We start from the raw sequence: 17,951 nt of genomic DNA, 5'->3' as shown, positions 1-17,951 counted from the left end.
GGGCCAGACAGAAACAGCCGCCGCCGTTGCGTCCGGAGGCTCGGACACCCCGCTCGTTACCTAACCCGAGGTGGGGATGGGGAAGCTACACTTGAACCCGGGCGGCCCTGGACCTTGGCCCCCTGCAGGGCCGACGCCGGGAACGATAGGAATTCTCTGCAGGCCCCAGTGTAAGGACAGCCATTGCCATCGCCAAAGCCGCTCTCAGGGGAAAATGGCCCGGCTGCGTGCCGCGGCTCCTTTAAGGCCCCTCCCCGGCCGCCCTCCCTCGCCCACGTGATCCGGGGCGGCCGCGCGCCGGCTCAGCCCCCCGCGCAAGCGGCGATGGCGGCGGCGGCGGGAGCTGCAGCGGCGGCGGCCGCCGAGGTGCGGAAGGGGAGGGGGAGAGGCGGGTGCATGCCCGCGCGCGCGCCCGGGGGAAGCGCGCACCCGTGCAATGCTCCGGGGGTGCAACGGGGCCGGGGGGCCCGGGCGGGACTTGCAGCAAACCGGGGGGCCAGCACCGGGGGCGGATGAGGGGACCAGGGGGTGGGAGGTGGGGGGAGTGGGCACGGAGGCGCGCATGCAGCCGCCGGCTGCCCCCGAGTGGGCGGCGGGTGCCGGGGCCCCAGGAGCGCGCGCGAGGGGCACGAGGGGCCGTCCACCGGGCTGGGGGGCAGCGGGCGCTGGAGGGGTTGGTGCCCGGGGTCCCCGCGGCCTGGGGGACAAAGGGGGAGCGGCGCGTGCAGCCGGGAGGAGGGGGCGGGGCCGGGGCGCCGAGGCCCCGCCCCCTCCCCCTCCTCTCCTCTCGGCCCCGGAGATGCGGGGTCTACCGAGAGGGAGGGGGTTGATGCGGGCCCGGGGGAGGGGTCGTGCGGCCCCTCCCGGCAGCCGAGGCCGAGGAAGAGGGGCGCCCCATAGAGGGAGAGGTAGGCCCCGGAGCCTCCTCTCTCTGCCCAGGGCCCAGGCTTCCTGGGCCCCCCAGCTCTCTCCCAGACTGACCAGCCCGCCCCCTGTCCCTTGTCTCCCCTCCCAGGGGGAGGCCCCCGCTGAGATGGGGGCGCTGCTGCTGGACCAGGAGCCGCGAGGAGCCGCCGAGAGAGGTGAGTGAGTGCAGCAGGAGCCGGCTGAGTTGGCCCCTGGGCTCTCCTGCCGCAGGGGCCCTGGAACCCTTAGCCCTGAACTTTTTCTCTTCCTCCACAGTTCACGGCTCCCTGGGAGACACTCCTCGTAGTGAGGAGACCGTGCCCAAGGCCAGTCCCGACTCCCTGGAGCCTGCTGGCCCCTCCTCTCCGGCCTCTGTCACTGTCACCGTGGGCGATGAGGGGGCTGACACCCCTGTAGGGGCTACACCTCTCCTTGGGGACGAACCCGAGAGCCTGGAGGGAGATGGGGACCTTCCTGGGGGCCGAGTCCTGCTGGGTGAGAGGCTGGGGAGCCTGGGCTGTAGGGTGGGGGAACCGTCTAACCCCGCCTGCCTTCTTACCCTGTCCTCTGCCTGCCTTCCTCTTTGTTTCCCAGGCCATGCCACAAAGTCGTTCCCCTCATCTCCCAGCAAAGGGGGTGCCTGTGCGAGCCGCGCCAAGATGTCCATGACAGGGGCGGGGAAGTCCCCCCCATCTGTGCAGAGCTTGGCTATGAGGCTGCTGAGTATGCCAGGGACCCAGGGAGCTGTAGCAGCGGGACCTGAGCCCTCTCCAGCCACCACCAGCCCAGAGGGGCAGCCCAAGGTCCACCGAGCCCGGAAAACCATGGCCAAACCAGGAAATGGACAGGTGAGGATTGCGGAGCGGGACTGGGAGAAACCTGGTCTTTTTTAAATTTAGCGTTAGGCCTAGTCTCTTCCTTCCGCACCTGGTGTTTATGGGGGGGCTACTTTGTGTCTGATATTCAGATGAGCCTGAGAACAAACAGACTGCTCCCCAACCCCCTCCGGAGTTTGCATTCTAGGGGGAGGAGTGGTGAGAGTAGAATACAGATGTTAAAGAGTTAATTAAATAGCTGATGTCGTGTTTACTCTTATGATAATGACCATGCAAATGAATTTCTAACCACCCTTCCTTTCTACCTCAAAGCAAGCCCTGAGGGAATTTTTCTTTCCTTCTTTGAAACTGCCCTAGTTTTTGTTGTTCTAAGATTTATTTATTTATTTATATGAAAGTCTGAGAGGAAGAGGGAGAGAAAGGTCTTCCATCCACTGGTTCACTCCCAAATGGCCACAATGGCCAGGGCTGGGCCAGACTAAAGCCAGGAGCCAGGAAGTTCCTCCAGGTCTCCCACGTGGGTCCAGGGGCCCAAGCACTTGGGCCATCCTCCACTGTTTTCCCAGACACGTTAGCAGGGAGCTGGATTGGAAGTGGTGCATCCAGGACTTGGAACCAGCGACTGCATGGGATGCCAGCAACACAGGCAGCAGTTTAACCCCAGCACTACGGCACCGGCACCAAAACTGCCCCTGTTTTGTATGTAAACTTTTCCCTGAGAATCCCTACTAGGAAGGAGATGGAGGCCACAGAAATGTTGGCAGAGGGAAATGATGAAGGCTCCAGCATCCCAGAAGCAAGATTTGTTTAGTATTTATTTGGAAGGCAGAGATCTTCCATCTGCTAGTTAACTCCAAATAGTGCAGTGGCCGTGGCTGGACCAGGCTGAAGCCAGGAGCCTGAACCTCCATCCAGGCCTCCCCCATGGTGGCTTAAGCAGAGTGTTAAGGCTGTTGATATTGTGTTCTGGATGTGGTTTGGGTAGCCTGTGAAGCCTCTTTCTTCTTGCAACTTTTTTCTCGTGGTAGAATAGGTATAATGTAAAGTTTGCCATCTAAACTACTTCTGTGGTATTAAGTATATTCATAATGTTGTACAACCAGCACTCTACATAACTTTTCAGCTTATAAAACTAAAAACTGTACCCATTAAGCAGTAATTCCCAGGGCCGGCACTGTGGCCATTTACAGTACTGGCATCCCATAGGGAACCAGCTGCTCCATTTCTGACCCAGCTCCCTGCTAATGCGCCTAGGAAAGCAGTGGTCTTCAAGTTCTTGGGCCCCTGCACCCACGTGGGAGACCTGGATTTGGCCTGGCAGAGCCCTGGCGATTGCAGCCATTTGGGCAGTGAACCAGAGGATGGAAAAGATGGAGATTCTCTCCCTCTCTCTCTTTCTCTCTCCTTCCCTCCCTCCTTCTCTCTATTTATGCTTTTCAAAAATAATAAATCTTTTTTTTTTTTTTTTTTGACAGAGTGGATAGTGAGAGAGAGAGAGACAGAGAGAAAGGTCTTCCTTTTGCCGTTGGTTCACCCTCCAATGGCCGCTGCGGCCGGCGCATCGCGCTGATCCGAAGCCAGAAGCCAGGTGCTTCTCCTGGTCTCCCATGCAGGTGCAGGGCCCAAGCACTTGGGCCATCCTCCACTGCCTTCCCGGGCCATAGCAGAGAGCCGGCCTGGAAGAGGGGCAACCAGGATAGAATCCGGTGCCCCAACCGGGACTAGAACCCAGTGTGCTGGCGCTGCAGGGCGGAGGATTAGCCTGTTAAGCCACAGCGCCGGCCCAAAAATAATAAATCTTTTAAAAAATTAATAACTCCCCTATTCTCTCCCAAGCCCCTGACATCTGTTTTGTTTCTGAGTTTGAGGACTTAGAAGCTTACTTCACGGTTTGTGGGAAATGCATATTATGAAAACACTATGTAAGGATTTCAAAATCTTTTATTCTGAAATATACTTGAAAATTTTCTTTTGATTTTATTTGAAAGGGAGAGAGACAGAGAAGTCTTCCATCTGCTTATTTACTGCCTAAATGCCAGGCTGGACCAGGCCAATGCCATGAGCCTGGTACTCCATCCAGGTCTCCCACGTGGGTGGCAGGGGCTCAAGTCCTTGAGCCATCAGCTACTGCCTCCCAGGTCCATTAGCAGGGAGCTGGATGGGAAGCAGAGGGACCGGGCACTCTGTTTTGTGTTGTGTGTGTCCCGAGTGGTTCTTTGACGGCTGTGTTGATCACTTGCCCCATATTTATCTTCCCATCTTCCTTGAACTTCCTAAAGCGTTGGCATACGCGTAATCGTGCAGCATGTCTTTTTGTGACTGGCTCGTTTCAGTTAGCGTAATGTGCGTTGTCTGTGTTGTGGTAGCATCTCCCTCCTGTTTATGGCTGAGGAATACTCCACTTTGTGTCCAGCAGTCCTTCCCGGAGATGGGGGGGGGGGGTTGGCTCCAAGACTCCCACCCACCCCCTTGCACAGCCTCCTAATGCATTTACTTCCAGCACCAACACCTCATGCAGCGTAGATGCTGCATCAATAGTTGTTCTGCTGTGTTGTTAAGAGAATCGTGATGAAAAAGAAAGTTCCATGTGTTCAGTACAGGCAGTGTTTATCTTTTTTTTTTTTTTTAAGATTTATTTATTTTTATTTGAAAGAGTTACACAGACAGAGGAGAGGCAGAGAGAGAAAGAGAGAGAGAGGTTCTCCATCTGATGATTCACTCTCGCAATGGCCGGAGCTGGACCAATCCAAAGCCAGGAACCAGGAGCTTCTTCTGGGTCGCCCTGGCGGGTGCAGGGGCCCAAGGACTTGGGCCATCTTCTACTGCTTTCCCAGGCCATAGCAGAGAGCTGGATTGAAAGTGGAGCAGCCGGGTCTCGAATCAGCACCCACATGAGATGCCGGCGCTTCAGGCCAGGGTGTTAACCCGCTGCGCCACAGCGCCGGCCCCTGTCTTTCTCCCAATATTTCCAACGTTGGTGGAATCAGTGGATACAGAAAGAAGCTGACTGTCTATCTCATTTCTGCACTCATCTGTCAGCGGACACTGGTCGCTCCCACGCTGTCGGGAACGATGCTGCTCTGAATGTGGTCTTTAACCTTGCTAACTTTGTCCTCCTCTGCACACTGGGACAGGGGGCCCTGCCTCTGCGTGGGCCTCAGTGCTGGGTGGCTCCCTGCTGCCCCCCAGCTGGGCTCCCAGCCAAGCCCACTAGGACTGTAGGTGCTGTGTGACCCTAACCGTGCTCCTCCTCATCCCCAGCCCCCTGTCCCGGAGAAGCGGCCTCCTGAAGTGCAGCACTTCCGCATGAGTGATGATGTCCACTCGCTGGGGAAGGTGACCTCCGGTCAGTCCCGTGTCCTGCGGCCCACCCCTACCCTGTTGTTGACGTGGCCTTGCCTGAGGCTTTGACAGTACAGGCCTCACTGCTCACCTCTCTCTTTCTTTCTCTCTCGTTCCCTCTTTCCCTCCCTCCCTCTCTCTCTCTCTCTCTCTATCTCTCCTCTTCCAGATGTGGCCAAAAGGAGAAAGCTGAACTCAGGAGGTGGCCTGGTGAGCAAGAGAGCAGGGAGCAAGACCTCTCCCCCTGGGGCTGCATCCAGAGAAGTGGGGGGCAGGGGTGGGAGAGCACAGTGGCCTCAATTTCTCTGATCTTTTCCTAGTCAGAGGAGTTGGGTTCTACTCGGGGTTCAGGAGAGGTGACCCTGGAGAAGGGGGACCACAGGTCCCTGGAGGAGTGGGAGACGGTGGTGGGCGATGACTTCAGTCTCTACTATGACTCCTACTCTGTGGATGAGCGCGTGGACTCTGACAGCAAGGTGAGCCGCCTGCCCTCCCGGCTCACGCTCGTCTTTCCCATCCTTCCCTGTTTAGTCTCCCGAGCACCCACTCAGTTTATTGCCCCATGCTGTCTGCAGCTACTTCCAGAGTGTGCTCCACCCCGTCCCCCCGCCAGCATCCTGTACCTGCGGGTCAGCATCCCATCTTGTTATGTGTGTGTTTGCTTTTTCCCTGCTCTGGGTTTGGCTTTATCTCATGTTTGCCTACATCATATGTTCAGCCTTGCCCGTTTTGCTCTTTTAACATTTTTGTCATGGCAACTTTCAAGGATACACAGAGGCGAAGAGTGAGCCCCCATATGCCCAGCACCCAGCTCCAGGGTGTTAGTGCAAACCCATTACTAATACACACAGCCAGCCTCGACCTATCTGTTCCTCCCTCAGCACGTGCTGGCTGAATCGTTTATTTTATTTTCTCATCTGTTTGAGGGAGATCTTCCATCTGCTGGTGTTTTCTCCAAATGCCCACAACAGCCAGAGCTGGGTTGGGTTGAAAGCCAAGAGCCCAGAACTCCATCCGGGTCTCCTACACGGGTGGCAGGGGCCCAGGCACTGGGACTGTCCTCCACTGCTTTCCCAGGAGCAGTAGCAGGGAGCTGGATCAGAAGCAGAGCAGCCGGGACTTGAACTGGTGCTCATCATATGGGATGCTGGCATTGTGGGTGTCAGCTTAACCTGGCACCAGCTGAATGTTCGAGCAAATCCCAGGCATCATCATTTTATCCAGAAATACTTCCATGTGTATCTCTACATATAAATCTACTTTTTGTTTTTTAACGTCACTATGCTACTATTTCACACCTAAAAATATTAGTGATGATTTTTAATATCATCAAATATCAGTCTTCATACTTTTTCAACTGTTCATAAGCAGTCCAAATGGAGTCCACATGTTGATTTGGTTGACATTTGTCTTAGATTTCTCTTGATATATGGGTTTTCTTTTTCTTTATTTCTTTTTAAGATTTGTTTGTTTATTTACTTGGAAGGGAGTGACAGAGAGAGAGAGGGAGAAGGGAGTATCCATCTCCTGGTTCACTCCCCAAATGGCCCCAACGGCCAGAGCTCAGCCGGTCTGGAACTAGGAACCAGGAGCTTCTCCCAGGTCTGCCACGTGGATGCAGGAGCCCAAGCACTTGGGCCATGTTCCTTCTCTTTCCCAGGCGCATTAGTAGGGAGCTGGATCAGAAGTGAGCAACAAGACTTGAACTGTCACCCTATGGGATGCTGGCGCCGCAAGCCAGGGCATTAACCCGCTGAGCAGCACTAGCCCCTGTGTCATTTTCTTTTTTAAAGATTTATTTATTTATTAGAAAGGCAGAGGGATAAAGAGGTCTTCTATCTGCTGGTTTATTCCCCAGATGGCTGCAATGGCCAGAGCTGGGCCAATCAGGAGTCAGGAGTTTCCTCCTGGTCCCCAACGCAGGTGCCAATCCGAAGCCAGGAGCCAGGAGCTTCTTCTGGGTCTCCCATGTGGGTGCAGGGCCCAAGGACTTGAGCCATCTTCTAGTGCTTTCCCAGGCCGTTAGCAGAGAGCTGGATGGGAAGTGGAGCAGCCAGGACTCGAACTGGTGCCCATATGGGATGCTGGTACTGCAGGCGGCGGCTTTACCTGCTATGCCATGGCGCCGGCACCGTGTGTCATTTTCTTAAAAATCCTTTTTCGCACCATTTGTTTATTGAAGTCAGTCACTTGTCCTGTAGAATTCCTTGCGTGTTGGAGCTGGCTGATTGGGTAGGGATGGACACGTTCCTGTCTGCTCGGTAGTATCTTGTACACTGGTAGATTCAGAAGCTCGCCCCAGCATCCTTTTATGGCAGGAAGACTAGACAGTGGGTGTGGTGGCCAGGTGTCAGGAGGCATGTCTTCTTTTTCTTGTTAGGAACTGTAAGGTTGACCAGTGGGTTTGGGTGAGATTGACTTAGTCACCATTATAAAGTTCCTTGTGATATTTTTGTCATTATGTTGTTGGCTTTTGGGTTTTGTGTTTGTTTTATTTGTTTTAGTCGGTTTGAGATTCAGAGAAAGAGAGCCCCCATATCTGCTTGTTTACTCCCCAGATGTCTGTAACAGCCTGGGCTGGGCCAGGCTGGAGCTGGGGTGCCAGGGCAGGTTTCCTATGTGGGTGCCAGGGACCTGACTACTTGTGTCATACCCTGCCACCTCCCCCGGTGCACGTTAGCAGGAAGTTGGAAATGAGAGCTGACGTGGGGACTCCAGCCGGGGCACTCTGACACGGGATGCAGGTGTCCCAGCTGGTATCAACCCTCAGGCCAAGACACACACCCCCAGCCCACCCCACCCCTGCCCAGCTGCGCCATCTGGTGTTTTGAGTCACTGGTAGCCTTGTCTGTTTGTGAACTTCTTAAGAATGATGTCACCCTAGATGTTTGTCTCCTGGAACTTTTTTTTTTTTTTTTACTGAATATTAATATTGCCAAGAATCACACATGTGGTTGTGTGAGGGGTCTTAACGTCCGTGGAAAATGGATATTATGAAGAAACCACACACAGATCTACTTTTTCCTTTGCCCTGAAATACATTTATCTTGTAACTCCATTTTGCCGTGGAGTTTTTGAATACCCTCCTGCGTAACCATCGCAGCTTTTTCACTGCTGTGTGATCTCCTGTGCCTTTCCGTCCTCCAAGGAGCCATCCCTGGGCAACGGTGGCAGAAGTGGCCGTCTCTGCCCACCCTTTGAGTCCTGGGGTTGGATCTGTCCTGCCCTGCCCCTCTCCCACGGTCTCCCTGCAGAGACCCCCCCAACACCATTTTTCCTCTCTCCCAGTCTGAAGTGGAAGCTCTGGCAGAACAACTGAGTGAAGAGGAGGAAGAAGAGGAGGAGGAAGAAGAAGAAGAGGAGGAGGAGGAGGAAGAGGAGGAAGAAGAGGAGGAAGATGAGGAGTCGGGCAATCAGTCAGATAGGGTAGGAGGAGCAGGGTGCTGGTGCCCTGAGAGGAGTGAGGGACTGCGGTCCGAGTCTGAGCCCTCAGAGGAGGAGAGGTGTGACTGGGGGGGGGGGGGGGGGGGGAGGCCCTGGGCCCTGACTCCCTGCCTTCCCCACAGAGCGGTTCCAGCGGCCGGCGCAAAGCCAAGAAGAAATGGCGGAAGGACAGCCCGTGGGTGAAGCCGACTCGGAAGCGACGGAAGCGGGAGCCTCCGCGGGCCAAGGAGCCTCGAGGTGAGGGGCTGCTCGGCTTTTGGGTGCCCTCCTCCGCCCCTCCTGGCCCTAGGGAGCATGCACCTGCATCGTACACACACCCGCATGTACCCACGCGCCCAGGCACCGTGAGCTCGCACTCTCACTCTCTCTGTCTCTGTGTCAGGAGTGAATGGTGTGGGCTCCTCAGGCCCCAGTGAGTACATGGAGGTCCCTCTGGGGTCCCTGGAGCTGCCCAGCGAGGGGACCCTCTCCCCCAACCACGCTGGTAATTGCCGGGACAGGGAACCACCAGGGGGCGCCCTCGGGGCCGGAGGGAAAGGGGAGGAGGGAGGCCCCAGTGGAGCTGGGGTGTCGGTGGCCAGGCTTTGAGGGTTCTGGAGCACGGAGGGAGAGGAAGGGTGGGAGTGAGAGGACTTGCCCTGGGAGTGAAGGGCAGGGCCCCCCTCACCTCCCCATCCCTCTGTCCAAGGGGTGTCCAATGACACATCTTCGCTGGAGACCGAGCGGGGCTTTGAGGAGCTGCCTCTCTGTAGCTGCCGCATGGAGGCGCCCAAGATCGACCGCATCAGTGAGAGAGCAGGGCACAAGTGCATGGCCACTGAGAGCGTGGACGGCGAGGTGGGCCTGTGGGCTGCTGGGAGAAGTGCGGGGCCTCCAGCCCCCCAGGCGCCAGCCTCACGCCGCCTTCCCGCCCACAGCTGTCGGGCTGCAACGCCGCCATCCTCAAACGGGAGACCATGAGGCCGTCCAGCCGTGTGGCGCTCATGGTGCTCTGCGAGACCCACCGCGCCCGCATGGTCAAGCACCACTGCTGCCCAGGCTGCGGCTACTTCTGCACCGCGGTGAGTGAGCAGAGGCGCAGCCAGGCAGCGTGTCCCCGCAGGTGTCTCTCCGAGCCTGACCACATCACTTCCCTGCCCCCAGGGCACCTTCCTAGAGTGCCACCCGGACTTCCGCGTGGCCCATCGCTTCCACAAGGCCTGTGTGTCCCAGCTGAACGGGATGGTCTTCTGTCCCCACTGTGGGGAGGACGCTTCTGAGGCCCAGGAGGTGACCATCCCCCGGGGGGATGGGGTGACCTCCCCAGCTGGCACTGCAGTTCCCGTGCCCCCAACCCTGGCCCAGGATGCCCCTGGGAGAGCAGACACGTCCCAGCCCAGGTACTGGCCTTCTCTACCCTGCTGTCTGTCCCCTTCTCCCTCCCCACTCCCCATTGTCCCCAGGTACCAACACCTCCTCCTGTCTTCCGCAGCGCCCGGATGCGTGGGCATGGAGAGCCACGGCGCCCACCCTGCGACCCCCTCGCTGACACCATTGACAGTTCCGGCCCCTCTCTGACCCTGCCCAATGGAGGCTGCCTCTCAGCTGTGGGGCTGCCACCAGGGCCAGGCCGGGAGGCCCTGGAAAAGGCCCTGGTCATCCAGGAGTCAGAGAGGTGAGCAGGGATGCCCTCCGGCCTCGGGAGTGGGGCTGGGGCTGGAGGAGCGGGTGTCGGAGCCATCTCGTCTCCCTCCTGTGGCAGGAGGAAGAAGCTCCGGTTCCACCCCCGGCAGCTGTACCTGTCGGTGAAGCAGGGGGAGCTGCAGAAGGTGATCCTGATGCTGCGTGAGTATGGCACTCATTGCTCGGCTGCCCCTCTCCCCGTATCCTCACTGTACCCCAGGCACTGGGCTCCGGGGAAGACAGCCACAAAGGGAGCAGTGGGGTGGGCGAAAGACCTGGATGTTGGGAGCAGTGGTGCTGTTCTGAGGACTGCTACGTCTTTACTCTTAACCTCCTGGCGTGTAGGTGCAGAGACGTTGAGTGCCTTGCCCAGCATGCAGTGGCCCTGAACTCGGGCGCAGCCAGGGCTCTCAACTCCATATTCTCTTTAAGCGCCATGTAGAATGCCAGGAGGGGCCCCTGACCCAGGCTGGGACCCCCCCCAAGAAGCCTTCCAGTAGGAGGCGCCACCTGCCCCCTAGCTTGCTTACCACTTGTCCCCCTCCCTCTCCCGGTGTGGCGGGCTCTCCCCGCAGTGGACAACCTGGACCCCAACTTCCAGAGCGACCAGCAGAGCAAGCGCACACCCCTGCATGCGGCCGCCCAGAAGGGCTCCGTAGAGATCTGCCACGTGCTGCTGCAGGTCAGCACAGCCCCAGCCTTGGGACCCCTCCCCTGCCCAGCCCCTCCCCGATGCCAGCCCGTGTGCCTGCCCCTCGCAGGCTGGAGCCAACATCAACGCGGTGGACAAGCAGCAGCGGACACCCCTGATGGAGGCTGTGGTGAACAACCACCTGGAGGTGGCGCGCTACATGGTGCAGCGAGGCGGCTGTGTGTACAGCAAGGTGCGGCCCGGCCGGCTGCAGGCACGGCCAGCAGGAGTCGGGGCTGGGGTTGGGTGCAGCCAGATTCTCACCAGCGCGCGTGTCTCCCTCAGGAGGAGGATGGCTCCACCTGCCTCCACCATGCAGCCAAAATCGGGAACCTGGAGATGGTCAGTCTGCTGCTCAGCACGGGACAGGTGGACGTCAATGCCCAGGTCAGCGGCCTAAGCTGCCCGTCCAGCCCGGGCGCCTGGCCTCAGCAGGGGGCTTTGGGCCCCGTTCACTCTGTGTCACGCTGCCTGGGTCTGTCCTGTCTCTTCCTCTACATTTCTCTTCACCCTTTTTCTTGCTTTCTTCCTCTTTATTATTATTTTTTAATTAATTAATATATTTATTTGAAAGGCAGAGATGCAGAGGCAGAGGCAGAGAGAAAGAGGTCTTCCATCCACTGGTTCACTCTCCAAATGGCCTCAATGGCCAGAGCTGGGCCGATCTGAAGCCAGGAGCCAGGAGCTTCCTCCAGGTTTCCCACATGGGTTCGGGGGCCCATGCACTTGGGCCATCTTCTACTGCTTTCTCAGACCATAGCAGAGAGCTGCATGGGGAAATGGAGCAGTCAGGTCTCGAACCAGCACCCATATGGGATGCCGGCACTGCAGGCGGTGGCTTTACTCACTATGCCACAGGGCTGGCCCCCTCTTTATCTGTTTTTAGAATGAGTTCCTGCCTTAACTTCTTTTTTTTTCATTATTTACGGAATACTTTATTAGTTCTGTAATCAAACCCATGTAGATAAGACCTTACATGTTTAATACAGTGCGTTATCCCTGTACAAATGGAAAAAAAAATTAAGTTTAACATTTCTAGACCAATGTGGCTGTTAGTTTCTGTACAGTGCTAAGTCAACACGGTAATCTGAGATACTGTTCTCAAAGTTGACAGCACAGCTGCAGTTTCCAAAAATTAAATTACATATATGTATATATGTTTATATTTCTATAAAAAGACCAGTAATAGCAGTGTGTTTTGTATCAATAGCAGAAACAGCCTTTCCAGTTTCTGCAGTCATTTGAACCAAATTATAGAGACATCTAGCACACTCCATTTAAAAAACAAAAATCCCCCAAACAGCAAAGTCCTGTTACTGTTGTGGTACCTGGCACCGTTTTTTTTTTATTAGCTTCTCAGTCATCATCGGGAAAGAAAGCATTCTAGAGTAACGTCACTAAAAACAGCTCTGATAAAGCACGGGCACTACGACGTGTCGTGAAGCAGGTGCAGGATGCTTTGCACTCCCAGAGGTAGGCTCCAGCACCGTCGACACCTGCAGCACAGAGGGTCCGAGTCAGGAGCGTTAGCGAGCTCCCTGCTCTCCCGGCAGAGCTGCCTGACTCCCAGTGCGTCCAGTGTGACTTAGTAACTGCCGGCGGAGGTGTTCTGTTTTATTCTCATTCTTGCCTCCTCTGTCCAGGACTGGGCTCTCGAGGTGGGCTTCTGTGGCCTTTGACCTGCCTCTGCCCTCTCCGCAGCTTTCCTGCCCCAGACTCCGTTTTGCTAAGAAACTTGGGTTCCTTGACCTGGGGAGTATCTTATAGGAAACACAGCCCGGGTTCTGACTCCTGGACTTTGGAGCAGGCAGACTTAGCAAATGCGTTTTTTTTTTTTTTTTTTTTTAAAGGAAAGCACTCGCTTCTTTTTTTTTTTTTTTTTTGACAGGCAGAGTGGACAGTGAGAGAGAGACAGAGAGAAAGGTCTTCCTTTTGCCGTTGGTTCACCCTCCAATGGCCGCCGCGGTAGGCGCGCTGCGGCCGGCGCGCTGCGCTGATCCTATGGCAGGAGCCAGGTGCTTCTCCTGGTCTCCCATGGGGTGCAGGGCCCAAGTGCTTGGGCCACCTCCACTGCACTCCCTGGCCACAGCAGAGAGCTGGCCTGGAAGGGGGGCAACTGGGACAGAATCCGGCGCCCCCACCGGGACTAGAACCCAGTGTGCTGGTGCCACAAGGCGGAGGATTAGCCTGTTAAGCCACGGCGCCGGCCAGCACTCGCTTCATTGCCTCTGCAACCTTGGATAGTAGTCAGGGTCCTACAGCTGTGAGTGGTGGAGCTGGGTCCTAGTCACTTGGGCGCCAGGGCCAGCCGCTCCCCACCCTCACTGGCTTCCCATCCACAGGACAGCGGGGGGTGGACGCCTATCATCTGGGCCGCGGAGCACAAGCACATTGAGGTGATCCGCATGCTGCTGACACGGGGTGCCGACGTCACCCTCACTGACAACGTGAGTGACAGTTTGCTCAGGGTGGGAGGAGGCCAGGTGGGGGCTGGGCCCTGGGGCTCAGCAGCCTGCAGCCCAGCGCTCTCTTCGCCCCACCACCTCCCCAGGAGGAAAATATCTGCTTGCACTGGGCCTCCTTCACCGGCAGCGCTGCCATCGCTGAGGTCCTCCTGAACGCCCGCTGTGACCTGCACGCTGTGAACTACCACGGGGACACGCCCCTGCACATTGCTGCCCGGGAGAGCTACCACGACTGTGTGCTGTGAGCCCCGCCCGCCCAGCCAGCCCCGCCCCCTCCACCCCAGCCCCGCCCCCACTCACCAACTACCTGTCCTCGCCCCAGCCTGTTCCTGTCGCGCGGCGCCAACCCCGAACTGCGCAACAAGGAGGGGGACACCGCGTGGGATCTGACCCCGGAGCGCTCTGACGTGTGGTTCGCGCTGCAGCTCAACCGCAAGCTCCGGCTCGGGGTGGGCAATCGCGCCATCCGCACGGAGAAGATCATCTGCCGGTGAGCCCCACCCCAGGCCCTGCTGCACCCTCAGAGCATCCTCAAGACCCTCCCCGTGCTACGTTGAATCCAACAGCTGCCCTAGCCTCCCTGCCCCCCACCCCCAGCTAGGACAGGCAAATGCACGCTTGGTTGGCATAAGGATGCTCCTGCAATACTTGGGACGTGCTTATGCTAAAGTGTCATTGCTTGTTCACCTGAAATTTAAGGTTACCTGGGTGTCCTGCCTTTTTGGGCAGACTTCCCCACGGTTCTGTCAACCCGCCCCTGGCTCCCTGCCCTGGCCCGCAGCCCCGTCTCCCCCCTTCCCGTGCAGGGATGTGGCTCGAGGCTATGAGAACGTGCCTATTCCCTGTGTCAACGGTGTGGACGGGGAGCCCTGCCCTGAGGATTACAAGTACATCTCAGAGAACTGCGAGACGTCCACCATGAACATCGACCGCAACATCACACACCTGCAGGTGAGCGGGGCCCGGGGCCCTCCCCGAGAGACATGTGGGCTTTGCAGGCTGGGAGCGGTGCTGGGAGCCAGTTCTGGAGGTTGAGCTGGCCCTCTGCCTCCCCTTCCAGCACTGCACGTGTGTGGACGACTGCTCCAGCTCCAACTGCCTTTGCGGCCAGCTCAGCATCCGATGCTGGTATGATAAGGTGCGTGCCCGCAGAGGCCCGGTCACTCCTTCAAAGGAGCTGGGCTCTACTGCCAACTCCCCGAGACCTTGCTCCTCACCTGCTGCCCCCTCGGGAGAAGTGACAGAGGGGGCGGGGCAAGGCCTGGGACAGTGCCAGGACTGAGACGAGCCTGTGCCAGGTATATGCAGATCAAGGGTGTGGCTCGTGCGTTTCCTGTTGTCTGACCTCAGAGCCTGTGCGTGGCCTGCCCATCCTCCCCGTCTCTGGGTTGGGGTCGGCAGTGGCTTTTTCCCTGGAGGCGTGGAGGTCCTGGGCAGCCGAGGTGCACCCCTACTGAAACCACTTTTCTCCCTTCCCTCTGCGTCCCAGGATGGGCGGCTGCTCCAGGAATTTAACAAGATCGAGCCCCCCCTGATTTTTGAGTGTAACCAGGCGTGCTCCTGCTGGAGAAACTGCAAGAACCGGGTGGTGCAGAGCGGCATCAAGTGAGGCCCCGCCCCTCCGGCCACCCCCAGCCCTCCTCCCCTCCCCTCTGCTCCCCTGCCCTGGGGGCTTTTCCAGTTCCCTATGCCAACCTCATCCTCTCCCCACCCCCAGGGTTCGACTGCAGCTCTACCGGACAGCCAAGATGGGCTGGGGGGTCCGCGCCCTGCAGACCATCCCCCAGGGCACCTTCATCTGCGAGTAAGTCGGCAGGGGGCGCCCTGGCACCTGCGGGGAAGCACGTGGCCACTGCGGACTCCCAGGCTCCTCCACCTGTCCTCTGCTGTCCACCCTCGGGCCAGCTTCTCCTGGCCCCCGTCCCCACGGCCAAAGACCAGGCTGCAGGGCGCTCCTCTGCACTGCCTATGCCCTGCCCTTCTCACTACTCCGGCGAGTCTCAGAGCCGCGGGCAACCCTCCTACTAGCTAGGGGAAGCACCAGGTTCAGAGGCAGCTGAGCTGGTTCTGCTGCTGGGTATCCTTGACCAAGTTGCTTGGCCTCTCTGAGTCATACTTTTCTTGTCTGTAAATCGGACGTGACAGCAGCCACCTTTCCGGCTGCCTTCTCTGGGGCCTGTGCTGCTCTTATCAGCTTCCCCTGCCCGGCACCTGCAGTCATCCCATCTCCTTATCTCCCCTGAACTGACAGCTCTCAGGCTCCCTAGGTCTCTTGAGTCCCGTTTGTTTGCCTGTGCAAGGGACCCTGCAGTCTGGTGTCAGCTCTCAGCTTCTCAGACAGATGGCCCCTGCCTCCTGGGCCCCAGCCTCCCCACCGTCCACTCACCGCCTGGCCTAGCCAGAATCTGCCGTCGCCCTCGCCCTCTGCAGCTGCCGCCTCTCCGCAGCCACTCCTGCCCCGCATGCCTCTGTCTTCGTTCACTGCGCCACTGTCTACCCCGTAGACCTCCCGGCTCCCGTGGTGTGGCCCGCACCTCTGTGCACCCCGACCTCGCCAGCTCCTCTTCCTCCTTCTGCTGACCCATGCCTGTCCTCACCCCTGTTTCACATTCCTCACTCCGCCCTGCATCATCTGCCGCCTGCTGGCTGTTTCCAACACACACCATAGACCCCAGCGGTTTCCATGGCCGAGCCAGCTGCCCGGCTACTAATCCCCATAACCGCAGAGGCTCAGTGGCACTGCGCTGCCTCTCCACGGCTTCCCTGATTCACTGCCCAGGGCTTTCCCCACCTTGCCGGTCCTGTTATTCCAGTTGTCCAGCAGGGGGGACCCCAGCTGACAGGATTGTGTCCTGGGTGGCTCCCCTCACACGCCTGTGTCGCGTTCCTCCTCCTGACCATTGGCCTCCCCCCTGGCCCGTGGTGTCCACTCCCCTCTGGGCCCTCTGGGCCTCTGGTCTTCCCCTGTGAGTTCAAGGACAGGGCAGGGCAGTAGCAGAAGAGGCTTCCACAGCTTGTGAGGAAAGACACGGCCTGGAGCTCTGGTCCCTCAGCACCACCGATTCCTGCCCCACAGGTACGTTGGGGAGCTGATCTCCGACGCTGAGGCTGACGTGAGAGAGGATGACTCTTATCTCTTCGACTTAGACAACAAGGTGTGCAGGAGACCCCTCTGGCCCTGAGCCCTTAGCGGCCGGCTTCCTGGAGCTCTCTGGGGAGGAGGGCCTGGGCAGGTGGCGGGGTGAGGCTGGCCAGGCAGGCAGGCTGGGGTGGATGTGAACGGTGACATGCCCCTCAGGATGGAGAGGTCTACTGCATTGATGCCCGTTACTATGGCAACATCAGCCGCTTCATCAACCACCTGTGTGACCCCAACATCATCCCCGTCCGAGTCTTCATGCTCCACCAGGACCTGCGATTTCCACGCATCGCCTTCTTCAGCTCCCGCGACATCCGGACTGGAGAGGAGCTGGGGTGAGGCGTCCTGGGGTTCTTCCCGGAGTGCGGGAGGTGCTGCACCCTGGGAATCTGACGGCCGGAGGGCGCCCGCTTTCCAGGCTTGGGTTGGAGTGAGACTTGGCAGAGCCCAGTGTCTGTAGTGTTAGGCCTCACCAAGAGATCCAGTGCATTTAGGGGAGAGGGGGCCAGATCTGCCTTTCTAACGAGTCCACAGGCTGTGCTGATGCTCCAAGTCCATGGGACACACCGGGCCTGGAGCCCCTCTGCAGCCAGGCAGGGCTGGATAGCCTCAGTCCCACAAGCTCCTGTGCTCCTGACAGATTTGACTATGGCGACCGCTTCTGGGACATCAAAAGCAAATATTTCACATGCCAGTGTGGCTCTGAGAAGTGCAAGCACTCAGCCGAGGCCATCGCCCTGGAGCAGAGCCGCCTGGCCCGGATGGATCCTCACCCTGAGCTGCTGCCTGAGCTCGGCTCCCTGCCCCCTGTCAACACCTGAGCCTGGACCAACCCTGCCTCCCCCCACCCCTGCCCCACGCCCAGCAGCCTCCTCTGCCATCTGCCCACTCCTCCCCTACTACCCTGGCACACATTCCTGGACCAGAGACCCCAGCCAGGCCCTGGAGGTCTGACAGCCCCGTCCCCCAGAGCTGGTTCCTCCCTGGGAAGGGGGCTTCAGGGCTGGCCGTCCCCTGTTCCCCGTCCTCAGCTGACTTTTGATGAATTGAAATTGGGCCTCAGCGCCAACTGGTTTCCTTTTTGTTTTCAGTAAATGTTGGGTTTGGTAATAAACTGTCTGGGTAATTGTTGCGGGAAGGCGAGGAGGAAGCACACACGGGGACAGAGGGTCCAAGGGGCAGTGGGAAGCAGGGTGGACAGGTGTGGCTGCTATGGGCAGCAGCCCAGTGGGGTGGAGGGCTGGGGTGGTGCTGGCAGCAGGGTCTAGCGAGCTTCAAGGCAAATCTGGAGAGTGTGAGCCCGCGCACCCCATACAGGGAAAGTCTGCAAGATAATGAATTGTTTTCTTACTGGAGCGTGCCGGGTCCTTCACGCTGTGGTCCACAGCAGCCCCAAGCCCCAGTCCCAGGCTCAGGTGTCCCGGCCCACTGGGCAGAGTGGGGAAGCAGGAACTAGTGTGTCCTGT

General features: G+C 58.3%; 1 protein-coding gene across 7 annotated transcripts; it reads left to right on the top strand.

The window, feature by feature from the left end:
• The first annotated feature begins 319 nt into the window (after window positions 1-319).
• EHMT2 (euchromatic histone lysine methyltransferase 2) lies at window positions 320-17,601 on the top strand. 7 transcript variants are annotated; one of them, XM_062185876.1, is made up of 28 exons: window positions 320-366; window positions 1,016-1,082; window positions 1,183-1,401; window positions 1,501-1,754; window positions 5,004-5,088; window positions 5,254-5,294; window positions 5,405-5,560; window positions 8,373-8,510; window positions 8,651-8,765; window positions 8,911-9,012; window positions 9,217-9,365; window positions 9,446-9,589; window positions 9,672-9,907; window positions 10,000-10,182; window positions 10,270-10,352; window positions 10,766-10,872; window positions 10,952-11,074; window positions 11,167-11,268; window positions 13,224-13,328; window positions 13,433-13,587; window positions 13,669-13,836; window positions 14,153-14,297; window positions 14,407-14,484; window positions 14,836-14,951; window positions 15,064-15,150; window positions 16,423-16,501; window positions 16,645-16,820; window positions 17,126-17,601. In XM_062185876.1, the coding sequence occupies exons 1-28, from the start codon at window positions 325-327 to the stop codon at window positions 17,304-17,306; spliced, it is 3,636 nt and encodes a 1,211-aa protein (XP_062041860.1). In that variant the 5' UTR covers window positions 320-324; the 3' UTR covers window positions 17,307-17,601. The 7 variants fall into 7 exon arrangements, with proteins under 7 accessions (XP_062041860.1, XP_062041861.1, XP_062041864.1 ...); XM_062185877.1 differs by lacking the exon at window positions 8,911-9,012; XM_062185873.1 differs by lacking the exon at window positions 320-366 and having other exon boundaries at window positions 780-1,082.
• Window positions 17,602-17,951: the final 350 nt, after the last annotated feature.

This window comes from Lepus europaeus, chromosome 3 (assembly GCF_033115175.1).
Source record: "Lepus europaeus isolate LE1 chromosome 3, mLepTim1.pri, whole genome shotgun sequence".
Lineage (NCBI taxonomy): Eukaryota > Metazoa > Chordata > Mammalia > Lagomorpha > Leporidae > Lepus > Lepus europaeus.
The sequence above is the reverse complement of the archived record's forward strand: the minus strand, read 5'-3'. Positions and strand labels throughout refer to the sequence as shown.